This window comes from Anas platyrhynchos, chromosome 18, assembly GCF_047663525.1.
Source record: "Anas platyrhynchos isolate ZD024472 breed Pekin duck chromosome 18, IASCAAS_PekinDuck_T2T, whole genome shotgun sequence".
Taxonomy (NCBI): domain Eukaryota; kingdom Metazoa; phylum Chordata; class Aves; order Anseriformes; family Anatidae; genus Anas; species Anas platyrhynchos.
The window spans coordinates 1,172,427-1,192,481 of record NC_092604.1 but is presented as its reverse complement, the minus strand read 5'-3'; the positions used below and the strand labels follow the sequence as shown (position 1 = coordinate 1,192,481).

General features: G+C 45.4%; 1 protein-coding gene across 1 annotated transcript in view; it reads right to left on the bottom strand.

The window, feature by feature from the left end:
• Positions 1–11,385: 11,385 nt before the first annotated feature.
• Positions 11,386–20,055, bottom strand: part of LOC113841777 (kinesin-like protein KIF27) — a 56,352-nt gene continuing 47,682 nt past the window's right edge. The window contains 5 exon segments of the mRNA XM_072025275.1: positions 11,386–12,642; positions 12,919–16,069; positions 17,557–17,763; positions 18,800–19,021; positions 19,686–19,862. Of these exon segments, the coding sequence (XP_071881376.1) occupies positions 16,037–16,069; positions 17,557–17,763; positions 18,800–19,021; positions 19,686–19,862 (639 nt within the window). The 3' untranslated portion in view covers positions 11,386–12,642; positions 12,919–16,036.

Sequence of the window (20,055 nt, the reverse complement as noted above, 5' to 3'; positions counted from 1 at the left end):
CCTAGCCGCAAAGGGAGAAGACTGAAAAAGCGGGCCTCAGAAAACGCATTGCGATTCCCCTTGGACCATCCAAATGTGCCACCAACGGAAGGATTTGTGTACAAGTGAACTCCCGAGGGGAGACTTTATGCAGCCCCAAATGCAACTGGACCCTCCTTATTCGCTCTTTCTCCGCAAGCCTAAATATAGCCCTCGGCGCAGTGGGAGAAGACTGAAAAAGCGGGCCTCAGAAAACGCATTGCGAGTCTCTTTCGACCATCCAAAAGTGCCCCCAAAGGAAGGCTTTGGGTACAGCTGAACTCCCCAGGGGAGCCTTTATGAAGCCCCACATGCAACTGGACCCTCCGGGTTCGATGTTTCCGAGCAACACTAAACATAGCCCTAGCCGGCATGGGAGACGACTGAAAACTCGGGCCCTACAAAATGCTTTCCGAGCCCATTTCGCCCATTCAAAAGTGCCCCCAGAGGAATGCTTTGGGTACAACTGAACTCCCCAGGGGAGCCATTACGCAGCAAAACATGCAACTGGAACCTTTGTATTCGCTCTTTCACAGCAACCCTAAATATAACCCTGGCCCGCTTGGCAGACGACTGAAAATACGGGCCCTAGAAAACGCGTTACAAGCCCCATTGGCCCATCCAAAAGTGCCCCCAGAGGAAGGCTTTGGGTACAACTGAACTCCCCAGGGGAGCCTTTATGCAGCCCCACATGCAACATGACCCTCCGGGTTCACTCTTTCACCGCAAGCCTAAATATAGCCCTCAACGCAGTGGGAGAAGACTGAAAAAGCGGGCCTTAGAAAACGCATTGTGATTCCCCTTGGACCAACCAAAAGTGCCCCCAAACGAAGGCTTTGGGTACAAGTGAACTCCCGAGTGGAGCCTTTATGCAGCCCCACATGCAACTGGACCCTCCGGGTTCACTAATTCCGAGAATCCCGATACATATCCCTGGGCGACATCACAGACGACTGAAAAATTGGGCCCCAAAAAATGTGTTGCAAGCCCCTTTCACCCATCCAAAAGTGCACCCAAAGGAAGGCGTTGGGTACAAGTGAACTCCCCAGGGGAGCCTTTACGCAGCCCCAAATGCAACTGGACCCTCCGGGTTCGATGTTTCTGAGGAAGCCTTAATATATCCATAGCCAGCAGAGAAGACAACTGAAAAATCAGGCCCCAGGAAACGCGTTGCGAGCCCCATTCGCCCATTCAAAAGTGCCCGCAAATAAAGGCTTTGGGTACAAGTGAACTCCCCAGGGGAGCCTTTACGCAGCCCCACATGCAACTGCACCCTCCGAGTTCGGTCTTTCCGAGCAAACCTAAATACATCCCTAGCCGGATTGGGAGAAAACTGAAAATCAGGCCCCAGAAAATTAGTTGCGAGCCCCTTTCGCCCATCCAAAAGTGCCCCCAAAGGAAGGCTTTGGGTACAAGTGAACTCCCCAGGGGAGCCTTTACGCAGCCCCACATGCAACTGGACCCTCCGAGTTCGTTGTTTCCGAGCAAGCCTAAATATATCCCTAGCCGGCATAGATGACAACTGAAAAATCGGGCCCCAGAAAACGCGTTGCGAGCCCCTTTCGCCCATCCAAAAGTGTCCGCAAAGGAAGGCTTTGGGTACAAGTGAACTCCCCAGGGAAGCCTTCACGCAGCCCCACATGCAACTGGACCCTCTGGGGTCGCTCATTTCGAGCAACCCAAAAACATAACCATAGCCGTCATCAGAGACGATTGAAAAATCAGGCCACAGATAAATCGTTGCGAGCCCCTTTCGCCCATCAGAAAGTGCCCCCAAAGGAAGGCTTTGGGTACAAGTGAACTCCCCAGGGGAGCCTTTACGCAGCCCCACATGCAACTGGACCTTCCGGGTTCACTCTTTCACAACAAGCCTAAATATATCCCTAGCTGGCATCGAAGACGACTGAAAAATTGGGCCCCAGAAACGCGTTGAGAGCTCCTTTCGCCCACTCAAAAGTGCCCCCAAAGGAAGGCTTTGGGTATAACTGAACTCCCCAGGGGAGCCTTTACGCAGCGCCACATGCAACTGGACCCTCCGGGTTCTCTTTTTCACAACAAGCCTAAATATATGCCTTACCTAATGGGAGAAGACTGAAAATTCGGGCCCTAGAAAAAGCGTTGCGAGCCACTTTCGCCCATCCAAAAGTGCCCCCAAAGGAAGGCTTTGGGTACAAGTGACCTCCCCAGGGGAGCCTTTACCCAGCCCCACATGCAACTGGACCCTCCGTGTTCGTTGTTTCCGAGCAAGCCGTAATACAGCCCTAGCCGACATAGAAGACGACTGAAAAATCGGGCCCCAGAAAACGCTATCAGAGCCCCTTTCGCCCATCCAAAAGTGTCCGCAAAGAAAGGCTTTGGGTACAAGTGAACTCCCCAGGGGAGCCTTTACGCAGCCCCACATGCAACTGGACCCTCCGGGTTCACTCTTTCACAGCAAGGCTTAATATAACCCTAGCCGTCATAGAAGACGTCTGAAAAACTGGGCCCCAGGAAACGCGTTGCGAGGTCCTTTCGCCCATCCAAAAGTGCCCGCAAAGGAAGGCTTTGGGTACAAGTGAACTCCCCAGGGGAGCCTTCACGCAGCCCCACATGCAACTGGACCCTCCGGGGTCACTCATTCCGAGCAACCCAAAAATATTTCCCTGGCCGGAAACAGAGACAACTGAAAAATCTGGCCCCAGAAAACGCGTTGCTAGCCCCTTTCGCCCATCCAAAAAAGCCCCCAAAGGAAGGCTTTGGGTATAAGTGATCTCCCCAGGGGAGCCTTTACGCAGCCCCACATGCAACTGGACCCTCAGAGTTCACTGTTTCCGAGCAAGCCTAAATATACCCATAGCTGGCATCGAAGACAACTGAAAAATTTGGCACTAGAAAATGCGTTGCGAGCCACTTTCACCCATCCAAAAGTGCCCGCAAAGGAAGGCTTTGGGTACAAGTGAACTCCCCAGGGGAGCCTTCACGCAGCCCCACATGCAGCTGGACCCTTTGGATTCACTGTTTCCGAGCAACCCTAAATATAGCCCTAGCTGGCGTAGGAGAAGACTGAAAATCTGGGCCCGAGGAAATGCGTTGCGAGCCCCTTTCGCCCATCCAAAAGTGCCCCCAAAGGAAGGCTTTGGATACAAGTGAACTCCCCAGGAGAGCCTTTACGCAGCCCCACATGCAACTGGACCCTCTGAGTTCACTCATTCCAAGCAACCCTAAATATATCTCTAGCCGTCATCAGAGACGACTGAAAAATCAGGCCACAGATAAATCGTTGTGAGCCCCTTTCGCCCATCCAAAAGTGCCCGCAAAGGAAGGCTTTGGGTACAAGTGAACTCCCCACGGCAGCCTTTACGCAGCCCCACATGCAACTGGACCCTCCGGGTTCACTCTTTCACAACAAGCCTAAATATATCCCTTACCGGCATGGGAGAAGACTGAAAATCCGGTCCCTAGAAAAAGCGTTGCGAGCCCCTTTCGCCCATCCAAAAGTGCCCGCAAAGGAAGGCTTTGGGTACAAGTGAACTCCCCAGGGGAGCCTTTACGCAGCCCTACATGCAACTGGACCCTCCGGGTTCGTTGTTTCCGAGCAACCCTAAATATAGCCCTAGCCGGCGTGGGAGAAGACTGAAAAACCAAGCCCGAGAAAACGCATTGTGAGCCCCTTTCGCCCATCCAAAAGTGCCCCCAAAGGAAGGCTTTGGGTACAAGTGTTCTCCCTAGGGGAGACTTTACGCAGCCCCACATGCAACTGGACCCTCCGGGTTCACTCTTTCACAACAAGCCAAAATATATCCCTTACCGGCATAGGAGAAGACTGAAAATCCGGGCCCCAGGAAACGCATTCCTAGCCCCATTCGCCCATCCAAAAGTGCCCGCAAAGGAAGGCTTTGGGTACAAGTGAACTCCCCAGGGGAGCCTTCACGCAGCCCCACATGCAACTGGACCCTCCGGGGTCACTCATTCCGAGCAACCCAAAAAGATATCCCTGGCCGGCATCAGAGACAACTGAAAAATCTGGCCCCAGAAAACGTGTTGCGAGCCTTTTTCTCCCATCCAAACGTGCCCCCAAAGGAAGGCTTTGGGTACAAGTGATCTCCCCAGGGGAGCCTTTATGCAGCCCCACATGCAACTGAACCCTCCGGGTTCAATGTTTCCGAGCAACCCTAAATATATCCCTAGCTGGCATCAGAGACGACTAAAAAATTGAGCCCCAGAAAACGCGTTGTGAGCTCCTTTCACCCATTCAAAAGTGCCCCCAAAGGAAGGCTTTGGGTACAAGTGACCTCCCCAGGGGAGCCTTTACCCAGCCCCACATGCAACTGGACCCTCCGGCTTCACTTTTTCATAGCAAGCCTAAATATATCCCTTACCTGCACGTAAGACTGAAAATCCGGGCCCGAGAAAAGCGTTCCGAGCCACTTTCACCCATCCAAAATTGCCCCCAAAGGAAGGCTTTGGGTACAAGTGAACTCCCCAGGGGAGCCTTTACGCAGCCCTACATGCAACTGGACCCTCCGGGTTCGTTGTTTCCGAGCAACCCTATATATAGCCCTAGCCGGCGTGGGAGAAGACTGAAAATCTGGGCCCCAGGAAACGCGTTGCGAGCCCCTTTCGCCCATCCAAAAGTGCCCGCAAAGGAAGGCTTTGGGTACAAGTGAACTCCCCAGGGGAGCCTTTATGCAGCCCCACATGCAACTGGACCCTCCGGGTTCACTCTTTCACAGCAAGCGTATATATATCCATAGCCGGCATCGAAGACGACTGAAAAATCAGGCCCTAGGAAACGCATTCCGATCCCCTTTCGCCCATCCAAAAGTGCCCGCAAAGGAAGGCTTTGGGTACAAGTGAACTCCCCAGTGGAGCCTTTACGCAGCCCCACATGAAACTGGACCCTCCGGGTTCACTCTTTCACAGCAAGCCTGAATATATCCATAGCCGGCATAGAAGACGACTGAAAAATCGGGCCCCAGAAAACGCGTTGCGAGCCCCTTTCGCCCATCCAAAAGTGCCCCCAAAGGAAGGCTTTGGGTACAAGTGACCTCCCCAGGGGGGCCTTTACGCAGCCCCACATGCAACTGGACCCTCCGGGTTCGTTGTTTCTGAGCAAGCCTTAATATAGCCCTAGCCGGCATAGAAGACGACTGAAAAATCGGGCCCCAGGAAATGCGTTGCGAGCCCCTTTCGCCTTTCCAAAAGTGCCCCCAGAGGAAGGCTTTGGGTACAAGTGAACTCCCCAGGGGAGCCTTTACACAGCCCCACATGCAACTGGACCCTCCGGGTTCGTTGTTTCCGAGCAAGCCTTTATATAGCCCTAGCCGGCATAGAAGACGTCTGAAAAATTGGGCCCCAGGAAACACGTTGCGAGCCCATTTCGCCCATCCAAAAGTGCCCCCAAAGGAAGGCTTTGGGTACAAGTGAACTCCCCAGGGGAGCCTTTACGCAGCCCCACATGAAACTGGACCCTCCGGGTTCATTGTTTCCGAGCAAGCCTTAATGTATCCCTAGCCGGCATAGAAGACGTCTTAAAAATTGGGCCCCAGGAAACGCGTTGCGAGCCCATTTCGCCCATCCAAATGTGCCCCCAAAGGAAGGCTTTGGGTACAAGTGAACTCCCCAGGGGAGCCTTTACGCAGCCCCACGTGCAACTGGACCCTCCGGGTTCGTTGTTTCCGAGCAAGCCTTAATATAGCCCTAGCCGGCATAGAAGACGACTGAAAAATCGGGCCCCAGGAAACGCGTTGCGAGCCCCTTTTGCCCATCCAAATGTGCTTCAAATAAAGGCATTGTGTACAAGTGAACTCCCCAGGAGAGCCTTTAGGCAGCCCCACATGCAACTGGACCTTCCGGGTTCACTCTTTCACAACAAGCCTAAATATAGCCCTTACCGGCATGGAAGAAGACTGAAAATCTGTCCATCAGTGTCACCATTTTATCGTGCTGGAGAGAGTGAAGCAATGCAACAACAAATCTGTAAAAATATGATCTTGTCCTTGTTCTTTCCTCCTTTGAAAGAAAGTTTGTCTTGCAGTCTCCTGTTGGATGTCCTCTTTCATCCCAGGGTGTTAGTTGTCATGCCAGAATTTGCATTCCCATTTCCATCCAGTAGAACAGCCGGACTTGTCGAAGAATGCAGCCAAAGCTGGTTGCAATACCACCACCTCCAATCCCAGCAGTTTCTGTACTTCCTCGCAGGTGTTTGTCTTCCATGGGGGTGACAGCTGAATTGTGTGCAGAAGGATTGACTGAGGCTGGCACACATACAAAGGCAAGTCTCCTCTTGGCTTCCTGTCTTCCTCTGGCCAGATGTTGCCACTGTGGAGCAGAGGCTACTGGAAACAAATTCTTGTTCAAGCAGTCATTTGCTCAGTTCGGACAACAGGCTTCCAGCACTAAGTCTTGAGCAATCTTCACTAGGAAAGCTATGTGTTTCTGCAGCAAGGCTCTTTTTTCTTTCAGTGGCTTCTGCTCTGAGACGATTTGGAGTAGAGAGAAGCATTTTCTGAAAGACTCTTCTGGGCAGAGGATCTTCATTGTTAGTCTTGTAGTAGCACATGCTCTGAGATTTCCATCAAATTAGGTTTTGGACATAGTTGTAGATAAGATTGTCATTGGGTTTCTAGGTCTGTATTTCTTGATGTCAACTAGGTACGGAACAAATCAAAGAGGCACACTGTATTCTTGTGCCTCTTTCCTCCTAATGAATGAATCCTTCCCTTTTTCTACAAGAATGGGTGAAATAAATGTCATGCTCATGTAAGGTGATCTACAGCTTATCTTCTGGCACAACCGCAATGTTGTCATCTGAAATCCAAGGTTACTCTGCACTGTAACCTAGTCATCAGCTGTCACCCAACTTGCGAGCATTTCTAACCAGTCCTACCTTACCAGTCAGGCATTTTTGTTAAATGCTCCAGGGAATTCTATACATATTGTACAAGTGTGACTTTTGCTTCAATATGCACATTACAGACCCTTCACTTCAGAATGAGAACTACCAAGAATTCACGAGCTTCTTCCTCTAAGCCCAGAATGCACGTTGATGTGTTTGCGTTCTGCTCTGCAAAATGGCATGGCAACTTTACAACAGCTACAGACTTCTGCGTAGTAGCTTTTTACTTATTGTCAATCCCAGCTAAGATGCTTGCTTTTCCCACCCAGCTAAGATGCTTGCTTTTCCCATGAGTCTTGTTTTCCCCATTATTTTTCCACTTCAAGAAAGACATTTGGTTATCTCTTTTCCTTTATCCGCACGTGACACTGCTACCTGTGTTTTTCTCAGATCTATTTCATGGCTGATCTTTGTCTCCACTTCCTCTGTTATAAATCCCTACATCTGTTAGATTTGGACTCCTGTTTTCAAACACCTTGGTAACTTTTTGCTTTTTGAGATGCTTCTACTTTCTTAAAGAAGAAAGACCTGGATGTACAAGTCAAGTATCTCCAAAGAAAGGAAGCATGCAGAATTCATGAGAAAAGCCACAAAGCAAATTGCCAGCTGATTCACAGCATACCTGATCATTTTGTTTTCCAAGATATTAAAAACACCACGGCTGTGCTGGCCAAGAGGAAATGTGGCAATTCCCTTCGGGCTTGGAGTACTTACGACACTCAAGATACTAATGCTTATCTGGTATCTTTTCAATATTGAGTACCTTGTGTTCTTTTGCCCAAGGTGAAGACAGGCAGTTTTGGAACCAACAGACTACACCTGGGTAGCCAGATAGCATACCATATAGGCATCCTTCTTCACTTCTATGAAATTCTGAAGTGGTCCACCTGGGAAATACAACAGCAGCATAGTTGTTAGACAGCCAGTCATGTGAAAGGCTTTGTTCAATTGACTGCTGCTTGTAAGCAATAATTACATCATGACAGAAAGTGACAGAGTGACATAATTTTTTAGTGCATAACTCCGGTCTGTATGTGAATAGCTGGATTAGTATGAATGGGAAAGAACCACTTAAGTAAATCTACACAGGAAATAAAGATAGATAGAATCATTTTTGTCTGTTCTTCTAAAAGCTGTCTATTAATTATGAAGCCACAGCACTGCTTCAAATGCTGGAATTGACACTGTTCCTGTAAATTTACACTGTTCCTTTCATTTCATTAGACCAACTATACAGAGTTGTATAGAGAAGACTATTCTTGTGAAGAAGAGTTGTATAGCATAGCCTAAGTACCCTAAATCTAAGCAGGTAAAATCATACCTAGTAAAGAACATGTCTTTCTTTCATGAGGTAAGTGTAAGAGCATTCCCAAAATTCCATCCTGACTTGGGGAACAACAAACCAAAACTGTGCAAAAGAAATCATGAGCCACTGGGATGAGTGCTCTGGCAAGCAGACCCAGATTCTTCAGATTCTTTGCAGCAAATCTACCCAGGCTATCATTTGCACTTCCTATCTACTTCAGTGCAACCAACTTTTGATTTATCCTCGGAGTATTTCTCAAGTTTTTCAGTCCTTCCCCAGACCTCTCCCCTTCACACGGTCCATGAAGCCCACCTTCAGCCAGAGAGGAGGCATGGCCACCCTGAAGAAAGAAAATGAATGGGGACAGTCCCTGCCACCTCATCCTAGTACTACGTACTGGGACCAGGTTGCCATAGGCATCTGTCCCTGGAGTGGAGCAGGGTGGAGCATTAATCAGAAAGGAATTTGTCTCTATTGCCGAGAGCAAGCCACATTCCTCATGGATATCACAAGTCTTCTTTTCATTCCCTGTGGAGCTCTTGAAGCCCTCTGCTCAGGGAACCTCACTGCTGGAGACCCCTGTATGTTCTACAGGGACTCCTGGTACCTCAAGTGACCTGAGGCGTGGATTTCACAGCTCAACTGGAAGCTTGAGCGATGCATAAGCCTTAGGTATTGCAACCTGTTCCTTCCTTAGATCTCTCCTTACCTACGTATGGACAAGATTGTCAGGTGTTGTTTTTGAACCTTCCAGTACCCACTAATCACTGAATTGAAAAAGCCAATCTGCAAGCAAGGACTGGATTTCCAACAAAAAACGGAGAGAAGCACTGGAAAAGCTGTTGTGAACAATAGCCCCCTCTTGTGTGTTAAAGGAGCAGCAGGTCTGTGTCTGCATAGGCCTGAGCTTTGGAGCTTTACGCAAACTTGGTAAACTTGTGAGGAAAGCAACCAGTGCAAGTGGCTTCCCCAAGGGGCGACTGGACAGAAGCGAACGCCTGACAGTGGCTGCCCAAGCTGACGGCTTAGCTCTGGTCTGGATATATCATAAGCTTTGTTGTGCAGGGTAGAAGTGAATTTCCGTCATGAAAAACAGCCCGGTGCTGTATGATATCATGTTTATTTCATAAAGAAGCAAGGAGGGAGGAAAACTTGACTGTTTTCTAAGACTCTTGCACATCCTCAGCACATTGAGCACGTAGGTCCTAGCACTGCACTAGTAAGGGAAGACCTCAATCAGGAGCAGATTATTCTTGATTAATTTAAACTGGGGGAGCGGGAATCACACCAGACAAAGACGTCCTTTTCACCAACATAGTTTATTTTGCCTGTCACGGCTCTACACGAAGACAGTAAAAAGGTAACAAATAAGGCAATATTCTCTCCTTCCCCTTCCCTCTCCTCCCCTCCACTTCCTTCCCCGACTCTCTCCTCCCCTATACTCCCGTACATTCCCCCCACACACACTCCCCTACACTCTCCTCACCTACACTCCCCTACACACACCTCCCCTACACACTGCTCCCCTACACTCCTCTACACTCTGCTCCCCTACCCTCTTCTTCACCCAGTTCCCCTACACTCCCCTACACTCTGCTCCCCTACCCTCTTCTTCACTCAGTTCCCCTACACTCTCCTACACTCTGCTCCCCTACCCTCCCCTACATTCTGCTCCCCTACCCTCTTCTTCACTCAGTTCCCCTACACTCCCCTACACACACCTCCCCTACCTTCCCCTTCACTCTGTTCCCCTACACTCCCCTTCCCTACACTCCCCTCCACTCTCCTCTCCTACACTCCCCTATACTCTCCTCCCCTACGCTCCCCTACACTCTCCTCACCAAACAATCCCCTCCCCTACACTACCCTACACTACCATACACTACCCTACACTCCACTACACTCTGCTCCCCTGCCCTCCCCTGCCCTCCCGTGCCCTCCCCTGCCCTCCCCAGAACTCCCCTGCCCTCCCCTGCCCTTCCCTCCCCTCCCATTCTCGTTTTTACCCTTCCCTCCCCTCCCTCCCGTTCTCTTCATTCCCTCCCCTTCCCTCCCGTCTTCTCCTTTCTTCTTCTCCTCTCTTCTCCTTTCTTTCACAAATTGCAATGGAGAACAGGGAGAAGCATCACTTCCAGTCACTTCCGTCGTTCTCGTAGCTTGTGTCACTGCCTGATTCGTGGCAATCCATCAGCAGTATCCAGAAGCGTTCCAGCTGCTGTGCTACTAGGTGAGCAGCAGTCTCCAAGGGGCAATCACGGACTTCTTGCTGTGGCTCGGACATGGCACTTTCAAGTCCACCCTGGCTTGGCCATGTCCTCTTGCTACGTCCCCACCTACATTACAGTTCTGTTTAGAAGCCGAAGCACGGTGCTGAAGTAGTTCCACTCCTTCCATTTGCAATGATTGAGTTTATCTAGCCAAGTGGTTTCTGTCCATAGAACACAAGAAAGAGGTTTTGCTTAGAAACAACGCAAGGAGGACTTCTTTTCCACATGGGCAAGGAATAGTCACGCTTTTCTAATGGAGACTCTAGTGGAAGAGAGAATGACAGATCATTCCGAGAGCTTTGAAATATCCCTTGGGGATGCTTAGTGCAGAGGACCAGAGGAAAGCTGTCCAAAGGACACCAGAGAATCACTCTGAATTACTTCCTCACAGACACATGTCCTTACTATGTCTGATATGGCTTCATGTCTGATATGGCTTCAGCTGGTTTCAGGGTTCTTGTTCACCTAAAACCTAAATTCAGAGTTGTAAATGAAGATGGAAAGATTGACAAATGTATAAATCACTGATGGGGAAAAAAAAAAAAAAGAAAAAAAAGTGCTTTGAGAACTTTGGCCATTAGCCCTGGAAAGCATCAAAGTACTGTCCTCTGAAGCAAATGCCTTCTTCTCTTGACACCTAAAGAGGTAAATCAATCCAATGTTGTAACATTAGAAAAGCAAACACTAAACACAAGCAAAGGAGAAGAACACAAGTAAGCAATTGCAATGCCTATGGGGCTATTGCAGGGTTAGGCAAAGAACTATTGTACCATGAAATCTTGGGATAGAAGAAATATTATGTGCATTTTTTACTGTTTCATTTGTTGAGCTAATTTAGAAGTGGATATAAAATTGTTTTCTTTTTTTTTTTTTCCTCTTGAGTTCACTCCTTTTTATAGGATTTCATAATAGAATAGATATATACTAAAAAAAAAAAAAAAAAAAAAAAAAAAAGATTCCAAGCAGGTAATCATATTCACAATTATTTTTTCAATCCAGAAACAATAGCAAGGATGAGCTGAAAAGTATTTCTATGCCATTAGAGTGTCAAGGTGTGTCCCATACGTTAGTAACAGTCAGAGGATTCATTTTGGAGAACAAAAGATATCTTGAAAGAAGTAAAGACAGAAGTAAATATGTATGCATGTACATCTCTCTCTCTCTACAGAAACCTAAGAAACTCGTATGCAGGTTAGCTTCTTGCGCTCTCTTCTCAAAGTTCTAGTGAATACAGCATCAGTGTGTGTTCCAAACATTACACTCAGTCCAGCACGGATACACACGAGAGGTCAGTCTGCAGGTTGTGCAGGCCAAGAAACTGCTCTGGCTTGATGGGAAGAGCCAAGGCAGAAGTTGCTGTCAGAGAAAAGATGCTGTCAAAGCGTGTCACGTCCATGCTAGAGCCTCTCTCCCACCATCTAGCTCTACTGCATCTAGATGCATCTATACTAGAGCGTCGCTACTTAGCCAGTCTGGGGGATCTTAGGAGCCTTCTGAAGACCCAGAGGAGGGGCTCTTTGTCCTTTCTGTTTTAACAGCCAGTGAAAACTCTTAGCGTTTGACACAGAGTGGCTGAAAAACACAAAGTGGACTTGCAATCTTCACAGCTTCGAAGCAAGTGGAGATTGTGGAGGTTGTGGAGTAACCAAGGAAACTGTTGATCTAGAAGCAGCCTACAGATTGTGTTTAGCCAGGGCCTTGTATTGCCCTTCTGGCTGATCTGCCAGCAATTCAAGAAAGTCTCCCTGGCAAGCCAGCCCTGGAGTCACCCAAAACTTGGTGAAACCCATGAGATTAGAAAGGAGACAGTTGCACTCCATAAACTGCAGGTTTCTGTGCTTTTTGATTGCTTGCTTGCTTGCTTGTTTTCCAGGCTGAATTGGATTAGCTGGACAAGTTGGCAGCTGCCTACAGACAAATACCTTATCAGGAGTCTAAACTACGGGATTGCTCTAACTGAGAACAATGAATTGGACTTGACGTTCTTAGGAAGTCTTTCCAGCTACGCTTTCTACCACTACAGAAATGCACCTGATTCTTTCACAAAGCTTACGCGTGCTGACTGCAAATAGTCCTCATCATTCTCCATTGCCTTCCTCATCTCCATTCTCTTTTGGCCCGTGAAGCTTTTCCGAGCAGAGATGAAGAGCAGCTCTAATACGCAGTCTGGGATTCTGCAAAGGAAAAGAAGAATCCTCCTGAAAACTCTTTGCAACCTCACCCACCATCCCCAAAGCAAAGAAGAGCAAAAGAACACCGCTTGATCACAGCAAGCATCAACTCGAGCATAGGTCTCCTGCAAGTGTAGCGGGGTTCAACAGCTGCCGAACAAGCTTAAGGAGCACACCCAGAATCAAGTCCATCAAACCGTGTCTTCAAACAGGTGCTTGAAAGAGTTAGGTTTTCTTAGGCATGAGGAATGAAAAAGAAAGCAAGAACTGACAACTTACCAGCACACAGTTTCCCTCGAGCTTGCTTGGCTTCATTCCGCACCTGAGGCTGGGCTCCCAAGCAGGATTGAGCAGCATTGTGCAGAAATGCCAAAGCCTCCCCAGCTGTGCTGGATCTTCAGCCCGAAGGGCTTTGGCTCTGTTGCCTCCTCAGCAACATGGGCAATTGCCCAGGCAAGCCGGAGTCCAGCAGCTTGACTCAGGAAGCACAGCCCCCCCTTGCCACCGCTTGCCGCTCACACCAGGAGCCCCCACGGTGGTGGCAGCCGTTGCGCGGCGCTTGGTGCAGTGCGGTGCGTTGCGGGCAGAGGGCTGCGGGCTCCTTCTCCTCGGGGGCGGCTCTGCCATGGGGCGTCCGCCACGGGGCTGCTGAGGCGGCGGGGGGCTCCATGGGGGAGCGGAGGGCGACGTGCGCTGGGGCTGGGATGGGCCTGGGGCTGGGGCACCGCGCCGCCGCCGCCATGCCAAGCAGCACTCCTGGCATCTGTGCTGCAGAGCCAGCCAGTGTGATGCCTTGGCGTTTGTGACTTCACAGAATCACAGAATGTCTACGTTGGAAGAGACCTCAAGACCATCGAGTGCCAAACAAAGGCAACTCTGCATTTCCTTCTTAAACACCCGGTTTCTTCAGAAAAACAAAACAAAACAAAACAAAACAAAAACAAAACAAAAAACACAGAACTTCATCCCTCACACGGGATTCCCGAAGTGAGCCTGCAGGGGCTGCCAAAGGCAGCAGCTCCTCAAGCACTGCTCCCACATGGCTCCCTACCACGGGCTCCATCCATCCCCCAGGAGCAAACTTGGTCAAACTAAGCCCCTTTGGAGATATTGGATGGCAGGCCTTACCAAATGCCGGACAAAGGAGAAGATCTAACCCATTTCGGAAACCAATATTTGCAACAACATCTTACAGTTTGGTGCAAGCAACTAGAACAAATCAATGTTTTAGGCACTAGACCTTTTATTTGCCTCCCAAGGGGAAGGATGCACTTTAATCAATATTAGTTGCTGTATGTGTGTAAATGAGGCAGGAGGAATTGAGACTGAGCACGAAAACATTTGGGGAAAGACTACGGTAATAAGGTGATTAGTCTAAGGTGATTACATAAGGTAATTCAAGATGACACCTCCTGGGGTTTTCGAGAATTATGCAACAAAATCACCTTTTTGGTTACCCAACTTTTCTTGGCTTAAGCAATCGTTTAGAGGAATCCTGATCTTCTTTTTAAGAGTAGTAGTCTTGACTTGTGTAGTGGTACAATGTGCATTTTGGTGCTGTATGAAGGACTAGATTATGATACCTGGAAGTGTAACTGAAACAAGCACCAAGTCAAAACTGGTAAGAATTTAATGAAAACTTTTAATCAAGAAGGATTGTAATAAGCCAAAGAATTTGCTTAGGCTCAAGAAAAGGGGGGACTTGAGACAGGGAACAAGATAAAGACTGGTGATTCCTAGGTCTGAGCTAGCACCATTGTATGTTAAGCACCCGAAAGACGAGGAAGTAAAAGACTGTGTCTTTTACTTTCCGCTGGCTCTTTGCTTGTAATACAAGCTTCACCATTCTAACTTGCAATTTAGGCAATCTTAAAACAACTGAACCATGACAGTAAAATATGAAATTCTTTGTATTTTCAAAAGTAGTCTGCAATTTCATTAGCAGAACACACAAAACATAGTCTTTGAATGTGACTTTAACGTACACAGGGATTTTTGTTATTTTTAAAGCTCATCACTTTTTTATTGCATTGTATTATGCCCCAAAATATATTCAGAGGAAAGATAACTAAAGGTAATTATACAAAAATACTGAGCGCTTCTTACAAACGTTACAAACATATGGATTTGAAAAAGTTAGAAATTCACAGGGACATTCATCCTTCTACATTTCGCTACAGTTTGGCTGCGATGGATGTTTCCTCACAGCAAAACATGTCCTGGACTACATGCTTCTTTGTGTATTAGACACAGAATAATCTTCCCCATGCTCATTTACAGTCCAACCTGTGCAATATTCATGTTCACACCGTCACAGCATACTTTCGAGTAATGAACCTCTAGGCTTATTATCCTGCCTGGAGAGCTAAACCTCAATTCACTCTGGTAGCAACAGATGCATATGTGACCAGCATCTACGTGTTACAAAGACATGGCACTACCTCAAGTGTGACGAAATAGAACCATCAGTTAAGAGGAAGAATGAGTCACACTGAGCCTTAAGACGAAACACGGGGCCAAGAAGGCTGCACTGTGCGTGTGAAGTGGTGGTGGTGGCAGTGTGAGGTGTAAGACAACCAAGATAATGACAATGATTAAACCATTTTTGCTTCTACACTAGAACTACTTCATTTTAAGTTTGAGTTGTGGTTAGTAGGACCTGGAACAATCAAAAAAACTTTTCATAGTTGTTTGTTGGTCCTTTTTTTTTTTTTTTTTTTTTTTTTGGTCAAAGCACAGATCACATTAGGAAGCTTATCTTCTTACTACAAATATCTAGGTCTTTTAACCTTAATAAAGAATGATTTTAGTTAACTGGAAGTATGGACCTCCTCATTGACAATCTTCCAAGAAATAACTTCTATGAAATCAAGTGCTGGCAGCAAAATCAAGTTGATTGTTTAAAATACTGGCATCTAAAAGCATAGCATATTACACATTTGTTAATTATAATGCCATTCAGAGTCTTTCAGATAATAAAATACCGTTTTCTCAACCACAACAGTGTGAGACTGTAGCTTCTGAAATTATGCTCGAATCCACAGAAAACCAAACACGAATTTAGAACAGTGTTATACCACTGCCTCTATTACAAACTGATGTTGTCTCTCCTTTGCAAGTGTGGGGAGATGTAGTACCTTCCTGGATAAGAGTTAGTTCAGTAAAAATATGAGTTTTATGTCTATCTGATATACTTCTGTCTGTTTGCTACCCCTCAAATGATCTACTGACAAACACAAAAGCATTTTAAGATCATGTACTTACATTTAGTAGGTGCCATTAGTTGATGGGGTGACTCTCCAAAAAAGCCCTTCAATTTCTTCTTCAGCTCTCTGCTGGTTTTCTCTAGAATAAAAGAAGTCTTTTTCCAGTTGCTGGACTTTTACTTCATACTCTTTCAAGGTTTCTGCAATACCTTCACCATCTTGTTCTAGGGCAAGTAAAACTAGTATGAGAATCAAATCTTCACTTCACTTCTCTGTGCCAAAATCAAGATGCCCAGCTAGAGAATGTCCTGTATTTTGCTGACACTCTGCTTTCAGGGTGTACATTTAAACTAGTATGACAGAGGAGCAAAAAGCCCATGCCAACCCCAATTCTCCATTTTAATAGGAGCATTTAGAGGATAAAGATCAAGGGGATTGCTATCTTTCACCTTTCCAATGTCAACAAATTGAATATAAAAATGTGACAATTCTGACCGTTTTTTAAAAATGGTCAGCTTTTTTCTTTTATACAAGCACCTTGTGTCTGTTCATCAGCATCCTACACGACATCAGAATTAGTAACAGCCAAAATGTTATCTTTCTACCTCATATCTTCTTTTTTCTTTCATATGAAACACAGTATTTCTCAACAGTGACTAAAGATAATATCTGCTGTACAATTCCCCTTGGAAAACAAACAAGCACCCTTGAAATGATGCAGTATCAACTGTAGTTTTTTCTCATGTTCTCTGTGTTGTAACATCAGCTGCCTGTCACACTGCAACTTGATGTGCTCAAGTGCAGATTCCAATTCACGTTTTATATTTTCCTGGTCTATGACCTTCATCTCCTGTTCTTCAGTCTGCAGTTGTAATTTACGTTCAGACTCTCGCAGGCCAACAATCTAAGACAATCTAATACACTTCTATCAAACCATTTCAACAAATGCTTTTACAGTTCTGCTTAATAGATGAATGGATACAAAAGCAATTGTCTGTATAAGCTGTAAGCTTATACTGGAAACAGATTTGCCTGCTGACACGAGTTCACACTTCAGAATTGAGCTCTGTAGATTTTGATCACATGGACTAGTGGATTTTTTAATGCCCTGTGCAGAACTTAAACTGATACAAGAGTTTTTTTCCTGTTTCTGGAAAACTGCCAATTTGTGTACCACAGACAACTTGTTCACAAAATCACCCAAGGTTCACCCATGGGCAAAGAGAGACACCAAGTCCTAATGCATTTCTTTTTTATGTTTCCAGGTGTCATTACGATTCTTCAGTATATGGTGGTAAGCGCTTGTTTGCAGAAAGATTTTATAATGGATTTGGAAAAAAGAAATACTATCCTGAGGTTAATAAAGACTGCAGGTGGGAAGAATTTCAATACGACACCACTGTTTAAATATGTTGCTACTTGAGAAGTTAGCAGCATAAAGCAGTGGAAAGGAGCAAGGAAATTTCCAGAGTTGCAACACCTTTTAAGCTAATGACACCAAAACAAGATACAAACAAGTAATAGAAAAGCATCCTTTTTTATGTTGATGTCAAGATGCAAAATATCCAAATTAACAACAGATGTGAGTAACCTAAGCAGGCTTTCAAGGAAAGTGGATTAAATTGACTTTACTTCTTGACACTATTTCATTTAACTATTTAGTGCAATAACAGGTAATAGGATAAAATATTGATCATTAGCCAAAGCAAACCTTGTTAAAGTATTTGAAGAGGATAGCTCTGAGCTCATCAGCAGACAAGGAAACTAGTTTTCCTATTGCATTATCCTCACTCTGTGAAAGGATCTGTGAAGAGGATCTAAGCAAGTACTGGCGACTCTGAATACTTTCATTCTTGTAATTAATAGCAGCCTCCAGGGCTTCAATTCCTTCTTCCAGCTGCAAAAGGACATGTTCTTCCTACACAGAAACACAGGAGTGAGATTGTAAAAAAAGTACAAAACAAACCTTTGTGTGCATAAGACATTAACTTCATTCTCAAAGGTGAATCTAAATTGAAGAGCAAGACTAACTAGTAGTAGTACAGAGAATGGAATGGGAAAAATAAGAGGAAGAGTACAAATCTAGAACCTGCTTGGAGCAAGCAGGAAATGTCTTGATATCCCTTCCACAGACCAGAGTTCAAACAAATGGTTCATCACCACAAAAGCTTACATTCTATTCTTCCTCCATTTTCCCCTCCCCACAATTTGATGACTTCTATTACTTTTTCAGTTGAACTAGTTTTCTAATTAGCGATTAATGAACCAATCAGATCTGTAAGCAGTTTGGTGACCATTATCTGTGCAGGAAGGTGGCAGAAATTCATGCCCTGAAGTATTGCAGAAGATTCTGTGGAGTGAAGCAAATAGGATTCTTTCTGGCATGCTATCAGCTCAGTAATAGGCCCCAACTGCTGCTTCTCAAGACCTAAAACAAATCTGTGTATTTTACATCAATTTATTCAATCTTCAACTTAATTATACTGATCAATTCAAGTGTGTAACATCCACAATATGGCTTATTTTCATTGTAACTATATGGAGGCCTTCAGGTGAGGTTTGGTCTTTCACAAAAGCCTATGAAAAAAAAAATCAAGGGACATCACTATTAGAGTACTTCACCTTGTTCTATGTCCTGATAGGAAAATAGCTGCCTAAGATAAATTGATGGACATCCTGTTTCATTATTTCTAATTATAGAATTGTTAGGCCAGCGACATTTGTCCGGACTCTAGCTAAAGTAAGTAAGTTCCTCTGAAAGTATATGTTGTTCACTGTTATGGAAGTAGTGCCATTATAGCAGTATTTTCATGTCGGCTGTTAACAAAAACACCCAACCTCAGTTCCTTGATTCTCTACTGTCTAATACTGGGAGACATTTTAGGTCATGATTGGAATACTTTATTATACAACATTGCCTAAAACTTTGATGTATCTCAGAGATAGTTACTTACTTCAGCTGACAACACTTTTCAGTTACCCTCTTTCAGTTTCTCATCCACACTATTTCTTCTTCTGAGTAGCTGATCCCTTTCCTTCTGAAGAACCTGAATTTTTTCCAGAATGTCTGTCTTATCTTCAGTAGTGCTGTCCTGAAGCTGCATACCTTTATCACACAATTCCTGGTCCAGCATACTTAAGCGAGTAGACAATTTCATACTATCTTTGTTTAAAGCCTTTAAAAAAAGAAAAAAAAGAGAGAGAGAGAGAGAAAGAAAGAAGAGGAAGAATGAAAGAAACCGTAAATATAAAACTCCTTCCCCATAAACATGTACATGAGACTGTCGCATCCTAAAGTGGAAGACCTGTCTACTTCTTGTAAAGGGATGCCATTTAGGCTAAGTAGACAGCTACCATAAAATTTACTATTTAATCAAAAGATGAAAGAAAACAAAGAAAAGCAATGTGCAGTTTTCTACATATCTTACATGAGTTAGTCATTACGGTGACAATGACATTTCAATTTCTGTTTCTCAGTAGCCAAAGTAAATAATACAGAATGTTTCTCTGCCATGTTCTCTACTTTGCAGGCATTGAGCAATTTTTTAGATATCGTTATTTAATGTGCTGCAATAACAGAACTTTGGAAGTCAGATTTTGTTTTGTTGTTAGAATTTCGGGGATATCATGTAAAAAAAGGTTATTACATTCTATTATTCATGTTTAAAATGTTCATTTGATCAAGCCACACAATAATGTAATGGCAGCGCTAGAGATACAAGTCGCATGGCTTAAACCTCTTCTGTTACCCGGCTGCCCTCCTCCCATAGTCTTTTCAGGCAGCTCTACAATTGTGTTAAATTTCTTTCTTTCTTTCTTTTTTTTTTTTTCTTAAATCACCTGGCTAGATCTCAGTTTCTTGATTTCTAGGAGGCTCTTCTCTTGCAATAATGCTTCTTTTTTAGCTACAATGGCTTCTCTTTTCTTTAAATCTTCTTCTAGTTCCGCTAACTGTTGGTGCTGTTGAAGAATTCTTTCCATTTCTTCATCCAGCCATTTCTTTTGCTCTTCTAACTTCTATAATTTAAACAGAGATCCAGAGAGCATTAACGAGGACTATTTGGGTCAGAATTTTATGACTATGTTTTTCCTCTTTTAGAGTAACTGATAAAACGTGAGAAATCAACATTTCAATTCTTAACATTAAGTGATCAACAGAATCCTGATTCAGGATAATACAGAAATAGGACTGACTTAAGGAGAGGCTCAG